Here is a 21442-nt window from a genome sequence, read left to right as displayed (position 1 = left end):
GGACCAATAGTTTTTGAGATTAGCGGGTTCAAACAAACAAACAAACTCTTCAGCTTCATAATATTAGTATCGATATCTACCTACCCTAAAGAAAACAAGCCTGGATATTAATGCAACTATATACCTTTAACTATAAGACTGCAGTTGTTTCGGCACAATATACATACAATAATAGTTCGCAGTTCGCATTTGATCGCGCGCGGCTCGGTCCGTTGCATCCGTGATAACGCTGAGATCTCTCTGATAACGTATCAGCGAGTTGCACTGATATGTTTGTTTGTTTTAGTGTGTGTACACTGTTTGACAACACTGTTGACGTGGCGCGGGTAGAACTACTTACAAAACTATGTTTATGCGATTTTAGAATAGGAAAACGGGAATGTAAAATCATTTTAAATTTGATGATGAAAAACATATAAAACATAATCATATTTTCCTGGAAATGATGTCGGCTTATGTACCCATAATTACCTATGTACATTAATGGAATCACGGCTTTTTTCCATAAGGGGTAGACAGAGATTAGTGCAAATAATAGTAATATAGTAATAAAAAAATAGAGAGATTCTTGGGTCAGCGTGGTGTATGCAAGGCTTAATCCCTCCTTCGTTCGGGAAGAGACCCTTGCCCAGCAGTGGGACAGTAATGAGTTTAATATAATTATTCAGACTCTTCTAACGTGGAACGGTATTAAATTGGAATCTTATGTTAAAGGCAGTTTCTCTTTAAATACTGAAATGCTTATCATATGAGGATATAGTCAATCTTAATAGAAATGATATATAGTTGAGTTTATATGAAAGTTAGACTTATTTTATAGTTAACGCCAGTTAGTGTTTAATAGCGTGTAAATTCTATAAAGTTATATAATAATATAATTTCATATCAGTATTTATATCTCATATCGGAAACTGTCTGTAAGTTTCCAATGTATATTTAAACGGACCTATATTTTCTTTAAAATAAAAACTTATATAACAATATGGTGTATTATTATTCTTTTACATTGAGACAGGAGGAGAATATTTTAAAATGGCTCACAATTATTTATTTTGCATAAATACCTCTATTAAGGAAAATTAAACGTGATAATACTGGGTAAGGATCTCCTCACGGGATAAGTAAGGAGTTAGGCTTTGAGTCCGTCAGGCTCGCCAAGTGTGAATTGGGGACTTTGCATATCTTCAAGAACTGTTTTAAAGAACCCTTACATCACAATATTTTTCTACAGAGTTGGAACAAGTGATATGGACATGATATATTTATTATTAATGTTGGTTAGTATCAATGAAACTGGTCAAATCGAAGGACATAACTCACAAAGCGGCCGGCAATTTAAACTGTATCCATATTTGCCTAGTACCTGCTTTCTATACGAAACCGGTCAAAAACATTTTATTACGATTACACCATGTTATAGGAAAACCGCAATAAATACCGATGACATACCCAAAACCCCCCATTGTTTATAAACTAGACGCATGTCACGCGCGAAAATATAATATATATTAATTAATTTTATATTGATTTTCCCGGAAAATAAAGTCTATTTAGTCATTTTCTAACTTGTGGCAGTTGAAATTTTGGACAGAAAATATGACTTATTAATACACACCCTCTTAAAAAAGTAACCTTATTTACAATTGTCTGCTAAAACTTTTTTTGCGCATATTTTCCTTGCCAATCGGTAGCAGTCACTGAATTCATCTTCATGAAGATTTCAGTTCATTTTTCAACACAAGTTACGTTTAGAAACTAATTTACTAATAACCAAACCAAATGTCAGTTAGTAATAAGAGTTAAATAGCACCTTTACTCTGCATTTCTGACTTTCAAATACAAATAAGAATTACAACCTGCTCCGAAAGATTTGATGAACAAAACGAATGACAGAATACCAAAACTTATACCAACTTTGTGGTGGTGGCGCTAAAGAAATATTTATTGCTTGATACTTGTTTATTCTCCTTCATATTCGTTTAAACTCATACGTGAATATTCAAAGCAATACCACAAAGATAGGCTGTACCTACTCTGCCAAAAAGTTCAGCCGCAATTCCAGTTATATACTTTGAAGTAGAGTTACAGTGATTTTGGACATAGTTTTTACTTAAAACTTATACCTTTATCTCCCGGATATAAATGTGTTATTATAATAAAGATGTTCACAAGGAATTCCCGCCGATGAGAGTGAAAAATACCGATTTAGTTTACAATGTGCGTGCAAGTGGCAACAGCTCATTGTCGCACATAGTCCGCTGTGTAAACACGACGATACTGAGAGCTCGCACCACAACACGCTGTTCGGGGAAACATGCATTATTATCATATACTAAAACTGTGGGATTGTTATGGTGTTACGATTAAATTGTGAAGAGACTGCAACTTTACCTCATGGTGAAGCTTATCATATTGAACTAGCAGCTACTATAGTATTACAACTTAGTAACCCTTAATGAAAAATTTACACCTTACCAAAGGAAAAAAAATAGTATATAGATCGTCAGGCACCCAGACTGTATGACCATGTCAGCAGCATAGACATAGGTCTATATAGCTGACGGTGAATTTATTTTGGAACTACTAGTTCATAACTATATAAATCGTGCATGCCAGGAATCTCTACTTAGCTAAGACTTTACCAACTTGTAGCTAAGGCGGTCTAAATTACGCAGTAAGCAATAGATAGTGCGAAAGGTTTCTACACCTACGTTTTACCGTTTTCAGTGATAGTCCAGTATAAGGCAATGAAAGGCAATCCTATTACTACAGGGCAACTGCAACTTCGGAATATTTTATCAGAAATTGGTAATTTTAATAGCTCTTTGCTTAAGATCTTGTGATCAGCAGTCGTACACGGATCTGGTTCATGGAAGCAGTTGAAGAAAATATATAATATATCACAAGTAACACGGGCGTTATTTCTAATGGAAAAGTTTATTTGAAAGTGTATACGATAAGATGTAATATTGCGACGTAGAAGACAAATATACTTACTACGTGCTAGAGTCGATCGTCTGGGTGATTTTTAGATCATAGAACTAAAAGGAAAAATATTTTTTATTTTTAATGAGAAATTATTGCTTCTGTATCAAACTATTTCATTTGTAATTAAGACACAAAAAAAATATATTAAAAATTAGGTTGTTTGGAAAATCATTTCGTTTGTTGGGGTACAGTTTCGAGCTTGAATTTAATACATTTTCATTTCCACAAAAGAACGAAATTACCTACCGAACAACCTAATATTTTCCCTTTTTCTGTTTAAAAGCTCGATAAAATGAGGCCGTGTTAAAACGATAGATACTATATAAGTATCTATCGTTTTAACACTTACACGATTAATTTTATTATCCGTAATAATAAAATTAATCTTTACTAATGAATGTCTCAAGTCAATCCTAAGAAATTCATCAGAAAACAGAACATCTGACATCAGAAATCTTGGCGTATGTTCGCTGCACTTATAAACGTCAGTATTATTTAGCCACAGTGCGTGCAACTGATAAGTGATAACAGACAGTGCACGTGCTAGGCCACCGTCAACTTACTGACATTTGTAAGTGTACACAAGTAGGTACTTTACATTAGTACTTCATTTTAAGTATATTGCAGATGATTTATCACGAGATCGCGAGTTTGATTCGCGACTGAAACAAAACGTTGAATTTTTCTATTTATATCATCAAATTAATCTCTGTAGAGACTTTTTTCAGTAGCGGTTTAGGCTTAAATATTTTGCCTTCAGGGCAGCATTATAATAGGAAATACCTAAAACTGTCAGGAAACGAAAAACATTAGTATCCATTTTATAGTCTGGTCACTTAATCAATTGATGTTAATCATCATCACTAACTTATCTCTACTTGTAGTAGTAGTAGTAATTACAACTTTAAGATACTTTATTTTGACTCTTAAATGGTCGCCTCAGCTCCATTAAATATAGCCATTTGATTGCCTTAAAAACTCAGTCTGAGGAATTCAACCCTCAAAACGCTACAAGTATAATTTATTAACCCAGCCATAGACTAGAGGCGTTGCCTGGAGCGACATCATGCACGTGCCGACCACAGATAATTAAATAACTACTGTTTTACTTTCTGTCACACTTTGCTAGCGAACAGACCGGTTATAATGATCTTCTAAATTTATGTCGCACGATAAAGACTAATATGGTTCCGTAGACCCAAATTTAAATGATTGAAAAAGCATATAGAAGTTGTGTGGTTTAATTACGACTGTTACGAAGCAAGAGAAAATCTAAGTCAGTTTTATAAGTTTTCATCTGTAACGAAACTTCTCCCGGATTTAATCGTTGTACCTAAACGTTACATTAAAAAAGTCGAAACATTTTACATTCAAAATGAATATTACGACTTATGTAAAATTTTCAATCTATGAGGTGTGCTACCCAAATCACTTCGATTTAACTTATAATCAAAAAATGTGAACCGTACCAATACCCAAGATCTTAACTAGTGGAGGGTTATTAAAATATTACCAACTGCGTATTAAAGCACTATTTTTCTAATTAGATTTTCAAGGGAATCCCTACATTAAAAATAATAATATCATTTATTTTTATCAATTTATTAACACAACTTGAAACCGAAGATGGAATAACATTTAATTAATATTAAAACAATACAAGCGGGTTTTTCGAAATAAGAAAAACCCAAAAATGTCGAAACAATATCTAAGGTAAAACGGAAATATTGTAATTATCTGGTGTTAATTAGAATAACAATCGTAATCAACAAACAAACAAACTAATAATTGCTATTGTTTCTGGATTTACCTGGGCATTAGTCAGAGGACACCCCCAGGCTTTTAGTGTGACATCCCATGTGATATCCAGTCAATTGTCTAGCGATATACAATATAAACCCCATGCATTGTCTGTCAGGTGTAAAAAATGCAAATGTACACGTCAACAGTGTGTCCTAATGAGGCCTACATTTTGTATTAAATTAATTTTCCCAATATTTTGTGGCATTTAGATAAGTTTTGAATCATATATTTTAGCAAAGGGTTCCCTTGCTTTGTCGCGTTTAACGCACAAAAAAATTTTTCAGCATGGGCTTCGTAACTAATAAATATGAATTCTTTTAAAGCCCTGAGTCGGTAGAAAAGTCTAGACTTTTCATAAAATGAAAAGCCTAGGCTATAATGCATTGGAAAACCAAATTAACTTAACTTTAACTCTCAGTTTTTCCAGAAGACAATACTGTATTATTCGAAGTTCACATTCGAGTCACACTTACAATAACTTTCATTGACATATACCACAAACTCATCGAAAAATTTAATCCAAAATTCATATTTTGATCGTCAAGAAGCCATAAGGTTCTATATAACTAGAATTTAATCTACGGGACCCTAAAATCAAAGCACAATGATCGCAAACGAGGCCACGGAGCTATTTTGACAAATCATTATTGATACGTCGTGATGTACTATGACATAGCTTTGCCAAGGTTTAGTCTCACAACCACTTTTATAACTTTGAACCTTAAGATGTAAGTTATAGAGTATATTTTCGATTGTGGTAAGGTAGTTTATTAAAGCCTAATTGGGTATGGAGCTTCATTTCGATAGATGTTTGAAAGTTCACTTGATTTAGCTTTGTTGAGAGGTAATGGTTTCTAATGAAATTAAGTAAGTATTACTTTTTATTTAAATGTTATAAAGATAGACCTCACTGTTATTTATGCCTCATATATCTATATAACTAGATCTACCTGATGTATTTCTTGCTCATCAAACTTAGATTATAGACTTTAGTTAGACTTAAGATACTGCCTATTAAAAAAATACGGGTTGAGACAACAAAAACTGATCGAAATACTAACCGTCTCCCTCCAAAGTCAAAATATTGCGGCATTAACTATACAATAAAGAAATGTAGAAGAATCCTTTCATCAAGGAAATACAATTCTAGTTAGAAAATTATGCAGCCAAATAGTACAGAATATCACCCGTAAGTAGCATTGATTACTACAATCGAATACATCATAAAATGAGATCGTGTAATCGGATTAGACAATGATCAGACGAGTGAATGTAGTTCCATCTAACATTATTAAATATATCCGGTCGTACTGGGACGAAGACCTCCGTTAACTTAATTCACCTAGGAAGTTAGGAACTAAATACTCTTAAAAACATAAGAAATTTTAATGAACTCTTTTACCTAGGGAGTACTTATTATTCTGTGCCTAGGGGCTATAAAATCGCTTATTAAAATTAGCTAAGTACTCGCTGTGAAATGTCAAAAATGCTGCGACATACCTGCATGTGACGTCACAAGTATAGTATGTTTGACGGAATTATAGAACTATAAATATATATATTGGAAAAGAATCTGTGTGTTGTGAACTGTAGTGGCGCTGTACACACATTATTTATTTGGACGAACAGAGCAAATGATGTTGTTAGGAACAGGCAAAGTTATAGGTAGAGAAAGTGACTTATATTACGATCATTTTCCTTCCTTGCTTTTATACTAACAGACGTTAGGTACGTTATCAACACGATGCAAATGTATGCAGCATTACATCGTAAATATTTGTAATTATAAATACATATTTAACATGAAGTAATTGCCCGACATTGTAACACCGCTATTAATCAAGAAACGTGACTAGAGAATCCTTGAACCTGGAGTATACTTAGACTGTAACTATTCAGTGAGTATTAACTCAGACCGAAACTCAAGTAGTAAGTGGTCGAGTGCAAAAAGAAAGTGAGCGTAAGCGCAATTCGCGTAGGGCAGCCGGTGGCAGGTGGATGAACAAGGATAGCACAGAATAAACTTAACTAATGTAGCGCGACATGGCCGTGCGCGATCCCTGTCCGCCCATAACTCCACGTTGCGACAAAACAAAAACACAAATTTGCAAACGTATAAAGAAATTGAAAGATACCGGCGTGGCCGATGCTATCGCAAAATTATTCCAAATTTCACCGTTTTGCCTCTCTGCTTCTTGCGTTTTGTATTTTTTTCGTGCGATGGCAGTCGCGGGCCAACTCCCATAAATTATAGTTCGGTAGCTCTGTTAAAGGGGTTTTTGAGTATTTTTTTATTTTTGTTTAGCCCTTTGAAGAATTTATGTCCCCGTCTTACTTAGTAGCGGCGGTCAGCCGAGCTGGCGAGTTGTCCGACTGCGAGATATGTTCGGCTTTCCGCTCGATACCAAACTTACAGCTATAAGTATTTTGTACTGAGTTTTGTTTTGTGGACGCTGTGATGCCACTTTTGGATTTATTTCAACTGGACTTGCTGGTTAGTGATTCGGTAAGCTATGGAGCCAGTTATAAGCCGAATGTCTGACTGGTCTGATTAACTTATAAGTTACGCAACGTCTGTGGAATGTAATAATCTGACTGTTAAGTTATCACGGTAACTGCTATATCTGTCTAACTTAATTAAGCAACTAAAATCCAAACTATTTCTAGACCACTCAACTATTGCTTCAACATTTCTAACACAGCAACGATTTATCCAGTTACGCGCAAAATAAAACAATCAATCTTTGGACAATTATAATTACAAATTATGGATTCTTATCACACTCAAAGCTTAACTCGTATATTTAAATAGTCAATTCCAATGCTTTAGTAATTCATCATAGTTTAAAACTGCATAACATATTGCATAAGTGGTGACGTATAACAATGGCGATCGCAACCACGTGGTGCAAGTCGTGACAGTTCAACGAATCATTTCCAATAAAATTGTTCACCTCATATTACGAGAGTATGTGACGTCAAACATTTAAATGATTTCTGTATGGATATTGCCATTTGAATATTGACTATGTAATTTTTAAGTTTGGTTGCTATTTTGCTTTTTAGTTTTTGAATATTGTGTAGTTTGAATCATGTTTTTTCGTTCTTAATGCGCGTTTTATCAATTTTTGTTACTGAAAATGTTGGGTGTCTGAAAAAATACGTTTCTTCGCTTTACTTCAACACAAAAGAAAGAATTAGTTAAGATAAGATTTTACCAAGATCGGTACTAAACAGTAATGTCATTTTTAACGTTTTGAAATAACCATGGGATATGGTGTACTTCAAATTTGACTATTATATAATTGCTTTTTTCTTTTTTGATTTTCAGTGTTTTTGTTTTTACTGCTGAGAGGTGAACAGTTGAAGAAAACCTACTTAAATGTGTTCATGTAGATATGTCGTGTTTTATGAATGCGGAAGAAACAAATACAGAATGTAGAGATCTTAGTACATAATAATATGAGACGTTCAATAGCTCTACCTATTCCTATGGGACGTGGCGATAAATGCGACTGAGTTTGATAGCTATTTATACGCTTAATTATTTAATAGATGCTAAGATAGGGATACCAATTAAATGATTTCACTTTTGAAAAAATGATTATTCTAGCTGTCGAAATCATTCGCGAATCGACGCATAAAATGCCATAATGGAAACCAGAGAACCAAAATCAAGGAAAGCAGCTTCAATTATAAAGTGCAAAAAGCACATATCACAAATATCCTTAGTCTAAATAACGTTAAAACGCGATAGCAGACAAAACGGATTCCGAATACTGGCAATTGGAATAGTTTTCAGTTTTTTTTTCGCCGTTTTAAGTTTCGAAGGCATCCTAACGGTATTCGGGAGACATAGCTTGGACGGACGCGACAACGCTTTTTATGTTATTTTTCTACTGACCTCTGTCTCGCGATCGATTTCGGATCTCTTTAATCGGTCCTTAAAAATAAATATGAAACTTTCAGCTCACAATGTTTTGACTCACCGATTGAATTATGACCCCAATGAAATATGTTACCTTTATTTCATACGCATGACTGTTCAATATTCAATGATGTCATCGACTCATATTCAAAAAATAAGGCAGCCTCATAACCGAAAAGCACTTCATAAATCAAACGCACTATACCATATAACGACACCAATAAAATTTTAATTAGCATCATAGTATGAAAATGGCAACCAGATTGCCGAATTAATTATATTAAACAGTCTTTAAAACTAACTTTTATCGCCGCGCGGTGATTATGACAAAAAGTCATTCAGCCAGCTCTAATTGCGTTCAACGCCGGCCAAAATTAAAAAGAAAAGTCGCACAGTAAGAATCCCGCCTATTTTTAAAAATGGAACCCGACGATGATTCGCCTAATTAATAAACCAATCACGTACAGTCGAGACGCGGCGTCGAGGCGCGGCGGACGTGCGGGCGCGGGGGATGAACGCTCGGAAATTCGAATACTATATTTTTTCTGCACTCAAAGCATCGCAATGTTACTTGTAATTGGCTTGACGGCCGATGATAACGAATTTAGAATGCAATCAATTATTTATGAGTTATTACTTTGTTTAACAAGAAATTATCACTTTATATGAAATATGCACGACTATTAATCATTAAGGAATATCTGCGAGCTAGATGTTATCTGTTAAAGGTATTCTTCATGTCAACTAGTTAGAATGTGACGATACAAAAAACATTGACTCAATACTTAATCTTGTCAAATCAATATGAGAAGTATAAAATTAAACTTCTGATCGGATTCTCGGAACATTGTTATGAGAACGGATCGGATTATATGACACAGCATTATGTTTTCTCTTTTGATTGAATGGACTTGAATGAAGCGCATTATTAACAAAAGAGCTCACCCAATATTGACACCGAGAAATTAGTAAAAAAAACGTAACTTTTGGGGTTTTAGAAAAAAATATCATTTATCAAATAAATGCATTCTCAGTTATGTCCTTGCGCAGCGTGACTGCAAAAACTAGTTGAATAATAAATGCGTTGGTTGGCAACACTGGGCCCGAGGAAGCCCGAAGCTCGGCGAAAAAGGGCGAAGATTAGCGAGCGCGCGCTTTTTGTTTGCATCAATCGATGCGCTCGCGCATTCGCACGATGAATAATTCAAAAATTGACATGAAATGGCGTATGGTTCTTTTTTTAAATGAAAGGTGCCCGATTGAGGACTGTAACCGCCTGACGAATTCATTGGTCAACGGCTTTTTGCGTTCGGTAATTGCTGTATTTACTTTATAGGTTATGAAATAAAATTAATGCACGCGACTGATCCCTCTCGGCCGTACCAAGATAATAATGATTCTCGTGATCTATACTCACATTATTTTGAATCCATTCGAGGCAAGAGTTTATACAACTGGCCGTAAATATGAATTTACAGCCAAACCGCAAATAAAGCCTCGCCTTGGTCTGCGTAAAAAATAAAATGTCGTAGGGTACTTTACAAAGTGTTACACAATCGCTTTATTGTCAGAAACGTTGAATGTGTACGCGTCCGCGTGCTCGTATATCTAGAAATTGCTTTCCATACGAACAAAAAAAAACTGTATAATTAATTCGAGTAATGCTGTTAATGATGCATCGAAAACTTGTGTCGATTTCCAAGTATAAGTAATCTTGTCATCTGAATTCTGGCTGCGATTGGTCGAGAGATCCCCGGTGCAGTTTTTGGATAAATGGCTTCATCCCACACTACGGGACGCTGTCAATACCTTTCAAGTTATGGTTATGACGGCTTTTTACTTATTTCATGAAGATAATTTCATTATGTCGGTAATAAAAAGTGCGGTAATTTGCCTGTTTCACTTGCAGCTAACGTCATTTGTAAGGCTCGCTCGATGGTATTGTATGGTGTGGGAGACTACTTGAATATTACAGCTTTTTGTTATTGAAATACTAAAGAGTAACATAACGGTGTAAGTATACGCGCTAAATGCACGTGAGAATTTGCTCATACCTTTTAAATTATTATTTATTTGAACAAAGAAGCAGTTTGACTGATTTATGTTTAGTAATTGGATGTCAAAGATCAGCTAGTTGGGTTGCTTTTTGCAAATCGTGTTTAATGAGTGAGACGGTTATGATTTAACTTTCTTCAATTTATCATTTATGCGTGTGGTCTACGGGGCAGAGGTTAGATAATTCAATGTTTATTTAAACTAGTAGTGAAGGTGGAGCTAGTAGCTTTTTTCTGTCAAGATATACTCAATAAGAAACCGGTGGTACTGAGTTTGACAGTGAAAAATTACAGATTTACGGACACTAGTATAGCTATGAAAGATTATATATGGTTAATCGCCACCCCGCTACCGTTGCGTCGAAAGGTCGTGGGTTCGATTCGGAACAATTATTTGTGCGAATCACAAATAGTTAATTTGCGTCTAGTTGTACTTTGTGTTCGTTGTTTGTACATGTGTAAAAAACCCGCGACATAAGAGAAAATCTTATTGCCGGAGTTGTCATTAAAAAAAAGAATAAAAGGTGAAAATATGGCAATCGGGTGTGGATATAATTATATCTGGTTTAGAAAACTAGAGCGTAATTCCTTATGTATCCAAGTGAATCAAGTAAATAAGTGATTGACTTACTTATAAGAAGAGTACGCCATATTGCCGTCAACACAGGGTTGTTCGTCCACCGCACCGCCGGTCGTTAGCATCAGGGTGTTCATTCGGAATCGATTCGACACAAAACGATCGATTACAATCTATTGCACTTCACTATTGTTTCAAAGTCCGCGCGTGCGTCAATGTGACGCGTTCGCACATTATGTACGTCACATCACTAGTGGTTGTGGCATATCTGGAACAAAAATGTGTTTTGTTAATGAGGATAGAGATTCTACCTATGGTTTAAAGTTAGGTTTCAATGTACCGGAGGTTAGCATGGTGATAATAAGATGGAAAGGAAAAAAAAAATGCACAATTGACTGCCTAGTTCAGTTACATGTTTGTTGTAGACTTTCCGTGTTATTCTGAATTAAAATTTATAAAAGATCAACCTGTCTTTACATCTTGAGCTTTTAAAAACAATCTTCTCCGTATTTGACATATTGGCATTTTGTAAGGAGTAAATATCCAATAATTTGCTACACTTATCCTCAATTTAATTCCACCACAACAAAACTAAAGAAAGCTTGTGTGAAGGAATGTTAGGAATCGACTCTACCAATCCCCAGTGAGTCGTGATAGTTTAAAGACTTCGTTAGACTTATCACAAAGATCAGCGGGTAGTCGAACAAAAAGCAAATTAACTCGTGTTAATGAAATCAATTACCACGGTGTGGCATTTCAAGTGTAAGCTTGAGCCGATCAAAGGGGGTCACCAGGCAGTCTGTTGTACAAAAACATTTTCTAATCTTATGAGAGCCCTGCGTCAGATTTGACGGAGATAGCGACCCGCGTTTGTACCAACAGAACCGGCCCGCCGCCATCTTGGACCTGATTGACAGCTGTCAATGTTGGCGGCACTGCGACGCGTCGCCGCGCCTGCGCACTACGGTACACCGCGCGCCACTAATTCGTTTTGAAAATAATGTTCGTTTTATAAATTGTTTTTTTTTTTCGTTTGACATTCAATTGTTGTGGTTCTTCCTATTTTTTTTTGGTGTTCTTTAATGATTTGACATCTTCAAAATAGATCGTTGTCAATAGTATTATCTCGTCGTGTTTATTATATTTTTAATTGTCTGTCGGATTAGGTTTTTAAATCAAATGTGAGTTGGTAGCATCTCATTAATATAAAGTACTCTACTTGCGTACGCTTTCCTGTTTTTACAAACTTGTGTACCAACTACCTACTTTGGTAATCTCGCAACAACAAGTTATATTTAGGTACAACAAACTGTTGGGAGAACATCTATGATTATAACTCTACATTTATTTGCGTTAAGCAAAGCTAAAATCAAAATTGTATTAACTAGTAATTCTGAGACAAAAATCATTCCTACATTTTAATATAAACCGGATGGAAAATAAAACGAAATACTAAAGGTCAAACAACAACACTCGCCAAAATCATTTACCATAAACATGAGCTGGCCATAGACAATAATGTTCTACATATTGTCTATTGGTTCATTCATATAATTTCCCAGTTCACGATGTAATGTTGTGGAAATATTTCTATGATCGCATAACACACGCTTGTTAGAATTCCTTAGGTATTTTTATGAGTGTCAGTCCTTTTTAGTTATACTACAATAGTTAGGAATTCAATTAATGTTTTTGAACTTTGACTTGCAATAACTGAAGAGACGCGGCGAAAAGTCACTGAAATCTGCATCTTTAGTTTGCATATTTATGTATTTTTTCAGATAAGTAAAGTTTTCTTGAAATTCCTTCTGTAGCAGGAATGTTTATTTTTCTTTTGAAACTGAGTAAACACAAGCTATCTAACAAAAACGCGTCGTGTCTTTTTCACTTAAAGATCTATCGAAATTCATCTGAAAGCAACGAAACATAAATTAGCTAAACTGGACATAAAGCACATTTATTGGTAAAAAGTCTAATAAGTCAATAGGTGCGAGAATTTTTGACATTGACAGTCCACTGGTAGAGAAATAAAGTTTTATCGTAATTCCAAGGTCGACACTAAGTAACTATAAAGATTAGATGACTATAAATGACTAACTTTCCATCTACGGCTTTGTCCGCCTGTTGAATTTAACCCCCTTCGGAGAGAATTTCCAAAATCCTCTGTTAGTGCTCCTCCACACTTCTTAAGAAATCTCCATACCTAATTTCAACTTTCTATAGTAGTTTCGGTTGTTTAAAATAGAATTTAATCCTTATATATTTATTGATTAAAGTTCTAGATCATTCGGATTACGATAAAAAGCCAAGTCAAACCGATAAGCAATTTTGGCGAGATTAAGTAACAAATACCCTGACATCCAAACTTTCGCCTTTATATTATTAGTACGATAGTATTTCTGTACTACCGATAGACGGGGTTACTCCTGAATGGAAGGAAATGGCCATATTTAAGATCAATTACACAATTTTAAATGCTACAATATTATTCATAGCGATATTTAGTACCGAGAATCGGAAGATGGAACTTTTTATACGAGCTATTTACTTATTTCTATTCTTATTAACCCCAAATTTTCCTAAAGTATTCTACGGTACTGTTAAATTCGTTGATATCTCTGCGATTTGTATCATAATTTAATACAGAAATCATTTTTTCATGTACAAAGGACACGAAGAGGAAAACCGTCGGACGAATCATTAAAGACATCGCTATAAATCTTATTTAACTGCACTGTGACGTCACTAGCTCGTAGTAAAATCTTGTAGGTAATGTGCGTGCACGTTGATGCAACGCAATTAATATGTTTTACTGTTTATCATTATTTTATATTATGGAAGAACTAGAAACTATGATATTTTAGAGGAATATACTTATTTAAAATTGTATTTCCAGTTCATGTATTTCTCGTATAATTGATCAGATTTTAATGCCTCAATAAAGTTGCTTAACTAACTGGAATTTAACTCTTGTTTTAGTTTTTTCGCGTCGGCAGTTTTTCAATAGCAAATTTATAAGCAATTTAAGTATTTGGGAGGCCTCTATCATGGACTATTGCGTAACACAAACTAATGCTAATTTTAGTAACTTTTTTATAAACAGTCAAAAATAATACCAAAAACAAACTGCAAAATTAACGAAGGTACATTCATTCATAGTAAATAGTCACATGATGTGAACCACACGAGTGAGAACGCGAGTCATATTGACGTCACGATCCTGCTGAGATTAGTGGTTAGCGGTTAAATATTGAGACTATTATTTTAATTAACCACGTTGTCAACGGCTTTCAAACGCTAATTTTATCCATACATTAGGTATTAATTAAATTAAAATAATGAATTGAGGAAATCCTTCTATTTAAGTCAGTTAAAAAGTAGCAGGTAGGCAGGCATTTTTTAAATTAATTTTGAACAATACATTACAGTAAAATCCTTGATTCAGAATTTAAGAGATAGAAGAAAAACTAAAGGTAAACTGCACTAAGTCATTAACTGCACTTGGCCAGCGTGGTGGACCTAAGTCCTAGAGACTTTCAGTGAGGCCCTTGCCTAGCAGTGAGGCGGTATGGGGTATTTTTTTTATTGCGTTAACTGTATTGCCGACTGATTAAAGCTTAAAAGCATAATAAAGAAACATAGTTCCATACATTTCTAAAATTAATAGCCAGAACCATTAATTTCACCAAATGTCAATTTTAATACTTTCTAATCCTTAACATCATAAAATGTTTTGACATCACTCGACGTCAGGCCAGTTTCGATCACCGTATCGATAAAAATCTCGCTACCGAACTTATCGATAATCACAGTGGTGTCACCGCACTCGACGTAGATGGTAATCTTTGTAGACGGCTTGACACAACACTATGTATCTACAAGGCGGCACAAAAAAACAGCAAACACGTTGAAAATAATAGCTAGAAAAAGTGTAACAAGAATACGAGACTTACATAGTGCGGGGAAAAAGGGTATAAAAATACAGAAAACTTGTTTAAAAAACTCCATGTTATATTAATTAGAGATGGACTTTATCGATATCGGAAAATTTTACATACAGGTGCTTCTTTTAAAATGTTAGATGATATTAACATTATAGTATAGATGGTATAATAGCATTAATAGCTCGTACATAAAGGTGCATAGATGCAAAATAATGGGCCAATTATAACAATTTGGAGTTGCTATAAAATAATGAGCCTGGTATGTCAATCGAGAAAGACATTTATTGCCAGTGTTTTTTTAAAAAGATCCTTTGTAGATTACAAGTTGTCTATGAGAATTGTAATTGATCGTCGCGCTTATTTCTAAAGCAAACTCTTTTTAACATTTAAAATTACCGTTCTAGGTATAAAACGAGTTTAAAATTATGCTTTTTCTTTATTCTTTATTAAATTAAGTATTTTATAATTATATTCTTAGTGTGCGTCAATGTTACGCTTAAGGCTTTCTGTGCGTCAGGTTGACGTACATTGGCAAAAGGCACATTGTTGGAAATCGACTTGATGAAAATTTATCAAGTAGGTACTTCATGGAAGTCTTATGTACAAAAATCGATATTATAATTTTAATTTTATTGAACAACTTACACACGGTCATTTGATTTAAAACTAAGCAGATCATGTAGCCAAATAACTGGTAAACATACGTCTAAATACATACTTATATAGATAATTCACAACCAGGCTCAGAACATACTTATAGCTGTCCAAGTGAACCACTGCGCCGAACTTGCAGTTAATAGAGACTTTAGATTACAGAAGTATTTAATTCAAGTTACATTGCAACCGTGGCGCCCAATTTTAACATATCATACAAGACCAACAACACACATGCGCGGCCAATTTTTTCTCAGAGAAGTAAGTTAAAGTACCCGAACTTTTGTCCAAAACTTACATTTATAATTTACTAGCTGACGCGCGCAACTTCGCTTGCGTCACATAAGAGAATCATAATTATCCCCGTTTTTGTAACATTTTTCTCTAGTACTCTGCTCCTATTGGTCGTAGCGTGATGATATATAGCCTATAGCCTTCCTCGATAAATGGGCTATCTAACAGTGAAATAATTTTTCAAATCGGACCAGTAGTTCCTGAGATTAGCGCGTTCAAACAAACAAACAAACAATCAAACAAACAAACAAACAAACTCTTCAGCTTTATAATATTAGTATAGATTAGTATAGATTCGAAAGCTAACAAACCATTCAGTTTGATATATTTATTACAAGCCGACGTTTCAAAGTACGTTTAAAAATAAAATCAAATCCCTTTCTCAAAACTACCTATTATATTCGAAACATTTAGAGAGTTCCATTAATATGATATCATAATGAAAACTAACCGATCACCGGTGTCCACAGCAAGTGAATCTAAACAGTTGATAATTAAAACATACTCATGTTTTGCTTAAGTACACTTCACATAAAAATAACATCCGCTATTCAGATACTAAGCGAGACGCCCGGATATGCTCGGTGTAATAAAATTGAGTGTCGTGTATAACAATTGAAAGTGCAATCGATAAGTTGATGTTTGCCGAGTCGAAGAATCGATTTGTACTTTGGAACTAATATTTGTACTTTGCAACTAATATTTGTGTTTATAGAAGGTTTTGAGTGATATTTTAGCTAGTGTTTAAGATTTGTATGTTTGTTACATCTTACAAAACACATGTATGTATGTATGTATGATTATCAGTATGTACTTTAAGATTCAGTGCATAAAAAAATCATGCTTTTTCCTATAGGTATGGGCAGAAAACGCCGCTTGTTCCGATTTCTACAATTTCCTAGAGATAGATTATAATTCAATCAAAGCTGTTTTTACTGCGGTATTTTAAGAGGAATTCCATTAGCTTTTTACTCTTTAAAAGGTGTGAAAATCACTTAAAATAGTAACAAGGTGAGTCTGCTGTCTAAATACGAGTAGAAAAAAATGTAATGCGTTTTACCTTGCAACGTTTATAAACGATGGAAAATCATATCGCGCCGGACTTCTATCTACTAAAGGTTTTACGCAATTAGTGCATAATATAGAGGAACCGTAACTTATTTTTATAATTTCATACACCTCTACCTAAAACCTTCGGTTCTAACAAGCATGATATTAATTATTATGGTACTGTAGCTGTATAAGTTAATATAAAAAGGTTAATTCCCTGTTTAATAAAGTTTATCTTATGGTGATAGTTGTTACACTTAGGACTTAGATAGTGCGGAGGATAAATAAATTTTGACATTTAAAATAGCTCTTTTTGAACAGGCTAGGAGATCTTTTAGGGTTAGAGAAATTACCCTTCTGGGAAAAAGTCGTCCAAAAAAGGGTTAACTGGCGTAAACGAGAGGAGACTATGTCTAAGTTAGACTACGCTTTGTTCCGAAGCACAAAAATGATTTGTAAGTATCGAAGCAAACGAGAAATTATTCGTAACTTTAAATAATGCACTCAATTAACTGGGCAAAGTTTAATTAAAGTTATACCTTTTTAGAGTAATTTTTAAAGGGATTATATAAGACATCCCACATTTTTTTTAAAATACTCTTTTAATGTTTTTTTTAAAACAAACTGTCTAAGTAAAAAAACATTAAAAATACAATATTCGATTCCATTGTAAAAAGAAGCAACGTTAAAATTTGCATATATTTTAAAAATCTGAGAAATGTAATAATATTAAAGTTTCACTTGTATCTAAATTTAGTTTTATAATTGATTAAATAAAATTTAATCTTCTATGCAATCAAAATCGTACTTATTATTTATTAATTTTGCTAAATCTCATGTTTGTCGTAGAACTAGAGAGAAAAAGCTTCATGAAGATAGGAAAAAAAATTATGTAGAGCTCGTATCAAATACCCATCTTTAGTCTCTGCCTATTTCCCATGTATATAAGGTATTTCTGTCCTTGTATAATTTTTTTGTGTTTGGTGGCCATAGTGTAAGTAAATCTAATACGAACTAAGAACTGCGCTCAATGACTGAGTAATTTGAATACCCGCAATGTGAATTGATTATTTGCTATGAAAATTATACATTGTATGTCGTGGGTTAAAAATTATGTCCTTGGTTTTGTAAATGTCTTGAAACACTAACTTTCGTATTTTTTATATAATATGACACATGTGTTTTGCAGAAATAAACAATTTTAGAATAATTTGACAGCTCTGTATTACGAATCTCGTGTTAACTAGGTATTTTTCTTTATCAACCAAAATTTTCCGTATATTTTTAGTATCTATTACATTATCGTTCTTTTATTTTTACCTATGTGGTCTAATTAAAATATAATAATATTATTGACACGATTATCTAGGTACCTACATTGCTAACCATACAAAAAGCTATGACGTTGTGACAACATTAGTGAATAAGCTAGCTAGTTTTTTAAGCGCATAAAGTAAAAGTAACTTTACGTTATATTAAACTGTATTCAATTTATTTGGATTAAGCTAAAGAAGCACTACTTAAGAACACAAAAAAATATCAAAACTTCTAAAATGCAGTACTTTACTTGAATATTTAAATTAAAACAGCACATTGTACATTAAACGACCCTACGCCGACTCTACAATAGTAATCACTTCAATCTATCAAGTACTTGGCAATTTCAATAAATTGGTAATGTTAACTAATTGTCCCATTTGGTAACGTTACTCCTACGCACTACATAAACATCACATAAATCATTTAAGACTTCATATCTAATGAATACCATAGACAATTATTATTGTTTTATGTAGATACGCCGCTACTGGAACAATTTATTGTCTATTTATGCATTTATTTTTAATTTTATTATTCGAGAGTTTAGACTACGAATTTGTTTTCGCTGATTTAAATTTCGCGAATTATTATGAGAGACTGCTAATTTATTGTTGAAATGAAAGAAAAATAACTGTTACTGACTACTAGATATTTTCTTAGAAATCACAATGAGTTCTGATAGTTTAAATACTAAATCATTGAATATACTCGCTAGTAAAAGATCATTAGCAGAAACTAGTTTTAATATCGTTTATTTCAGTGTAAAAAAATAAAACCTTATACGTAATTGGGACTCTATGGAATCATGAAAAAGTAATTAAACCTTGACTGAAAATAGCGGCGCTATATTTTTTTTCAGATAAAACAAAAATTATTTCAGAAGTTTTTGTCTTTATTTGAATCAGAAAAAGATTTTCATTAACGCCTGAACTGCAGTAATGAAAGAGCAAGGGCATATAGTTTTAATAGGTAGAGATTATAAAGGTTTGTGGATAGGATAGTAAGAGGGCATGAATTTCAAGTATATGGTTCACGGCTGATACAGATGAGACGAAACATGTTTTGCCAATTCTAATGTGTGGTTTCTTCACGCTAAATGAGGCCAAAACAATGATGTAAAAATGATAGAGTTCTTAATACGTTAAATATGATTCTACGCTGAAAATACGTGAAAACTAACTTCAGTCCAAACTGATTGTAGAATGTAGAGTCTAACTGTCTCATATGAAAAAGGGGATGTTGACCTGTTAAGAGAATTATTCAATTTCCGTAAATATGTTCTTAGTAGTATGTACCTACTTATTGTTATGAAGAAGGTTTAAAAAATTGCTGTAAGTTAACGCACAAGTAACAAACTTAATGATCAAACATAACAAACATAATGATCATTACAAACTTTCCTTGCTTGATTCCACATCCATATCTACATCTTGTCATACAAATTTGCTTTTTTTTGCTTGTTTAGTGTAAAGTTAATATTAAGTTTCTATTCAAAAAGTGCCAAGTGCTCTAATTAGCGAAAAAATCGCCATATTTATCATTTTTAGTTTTGCTATTTGTTTTTTCTAGAGCTTTAACTTTTTTTTGTCATTGTTTCATTCTGATAATAGACTTTGCATTAAAATTTGTAACTTTATTAGTAGGAGTGTCTACCTTAAATAATTAACTCAAAATATTTGAATATTAATCATTTGTATTATTCCTAAAGATATACATTCGCTATATTATTAATTTTATTATTACGTAGTTTATATATTACGTTAAAAAAAAACATAATTTAGTAATATTATAATTTCAATGTCTCATGTATACCTATTTAAGTTAAGTAACATTAATATTCTTAATTAGTTATTTCATAGTATTATCTTTAATCATCGTTAAATCAGAATATAATCTGTTTAAATAATTATGTGTGTGTTATTTTCTTTTAAGTTTGTTCAACCGACATTGATAATCTCCCCATTGCATATTCAAATAGAGGTGAACGGGTCGAATGTATTAAAAGCCTTTATTTCTTACCTACAGCGTTAATGTTAATACAAAAAGAACACGGCCATGTTTTATTACTCATTTAAGTACATTTTTGATAATATTTCAAACGCTTTTCAACTTGTATAAGACCTGTTTCAAAGATAAATAGAACGTAGTAATATTATTTGTTTTATTTAAACTTTTGTTTCACAATTAATTAAATTCTCCTTTCCATTAGCAATTACACGTTTATCACAAGAAAATGAATACAAAACATAAAATAAACCAAGATAAGTGTAACATAAGTAAATTGCAGTACTTAAATATTGATAGAGACGAACAAATATAGAACATACGCACCATAAACAATCTTTAAATCAATAATGTCGTTATAAAACGTCAATATGAAAGTTTTTTTTTTAAACACTTTTGAAGATGAAAAGCACAGATTTCTTGTTAAATCATCCAAACATGTCACTTCACATTCGTAAATAACGAATTAACTTGCACTTTGACACTTCACGATTTTTTTTTTAATGTCTGGGCAAAGGCACACGATGATGTGAAAAAGTTCGTAAATCGTTATGTTCCCGCGGCGAGCCACTGCGCCGGCGAGTGAGCACGATCGACTGGAGACGCAAGCGCACCTCTACACAGGCCTGCGCTAAATGCAGATGTCGATAACATTTTCCTTGTTACAATCGTGTTGCCGTGTTGCGTTAGATTCGTCTGATGGATTGTGGGCGTAGTCTAGTTTCGTTTTGTAACGGTTTTTAAGACTCTATCGTTTTTTTTGTACTGTGGGTAAAAGTAAAAAAATTAAAGCTTTTTTAGCAATTCGCAAATATTTTTGCTGAAC

General features: G+C 33.4%; 1 protein-coding gene across 1 annotated transcript in view; it reads right to left on the bottom strand.

Annotated features, from left to right (window-relative positions):
- Positions 1–21237, bottom strand: part of Sox15 (Sox box 15 transcription factor) — a 125454-nt gene extending 104217 nt beyond the window's left edge. The window contains exons 1-2 of the mRNA XM_076129233.1: positions 20944–21237; positions 11405–11618 (exon numbers count right to left, since the gene is read on the bottom strand). Of these exons, the coding sequence (XP_075985348.1) occupies positions 11405–11487 (83 nt within the window). The 5' untranslated portion in view covers positions 11488–11618; positions 20944–21237. The remainder of the gene's footprint in view (positions 1–11404; positions 11619–20943) is intronic.
- Between the last annotated feature and the right edge of the window lie 205 nt (positions 21238–21442).

This window comes from Anticarsia gemmatalis, chromosome 22, assembly GCF_050436995.1.
Source record: "Anticarsia gemmatalis isolate Benzon Research Colony breed Stoneville strain chromosome 22, ilAntGemm2 primary, whole genome shotgun sequence".
Taxonomy (NCBI): domain Eukaryota; kingdom Metazoa; phylum Arthropoda; class Insecta; order Lepidoptera; family Erebidae; genus Anticarsia; species Anticarsia gemmatalis.
Note: the sequence above shows the minus strand (reverse complement) of the source record. Positions and strands in the feature narration are given on the sequence as shown.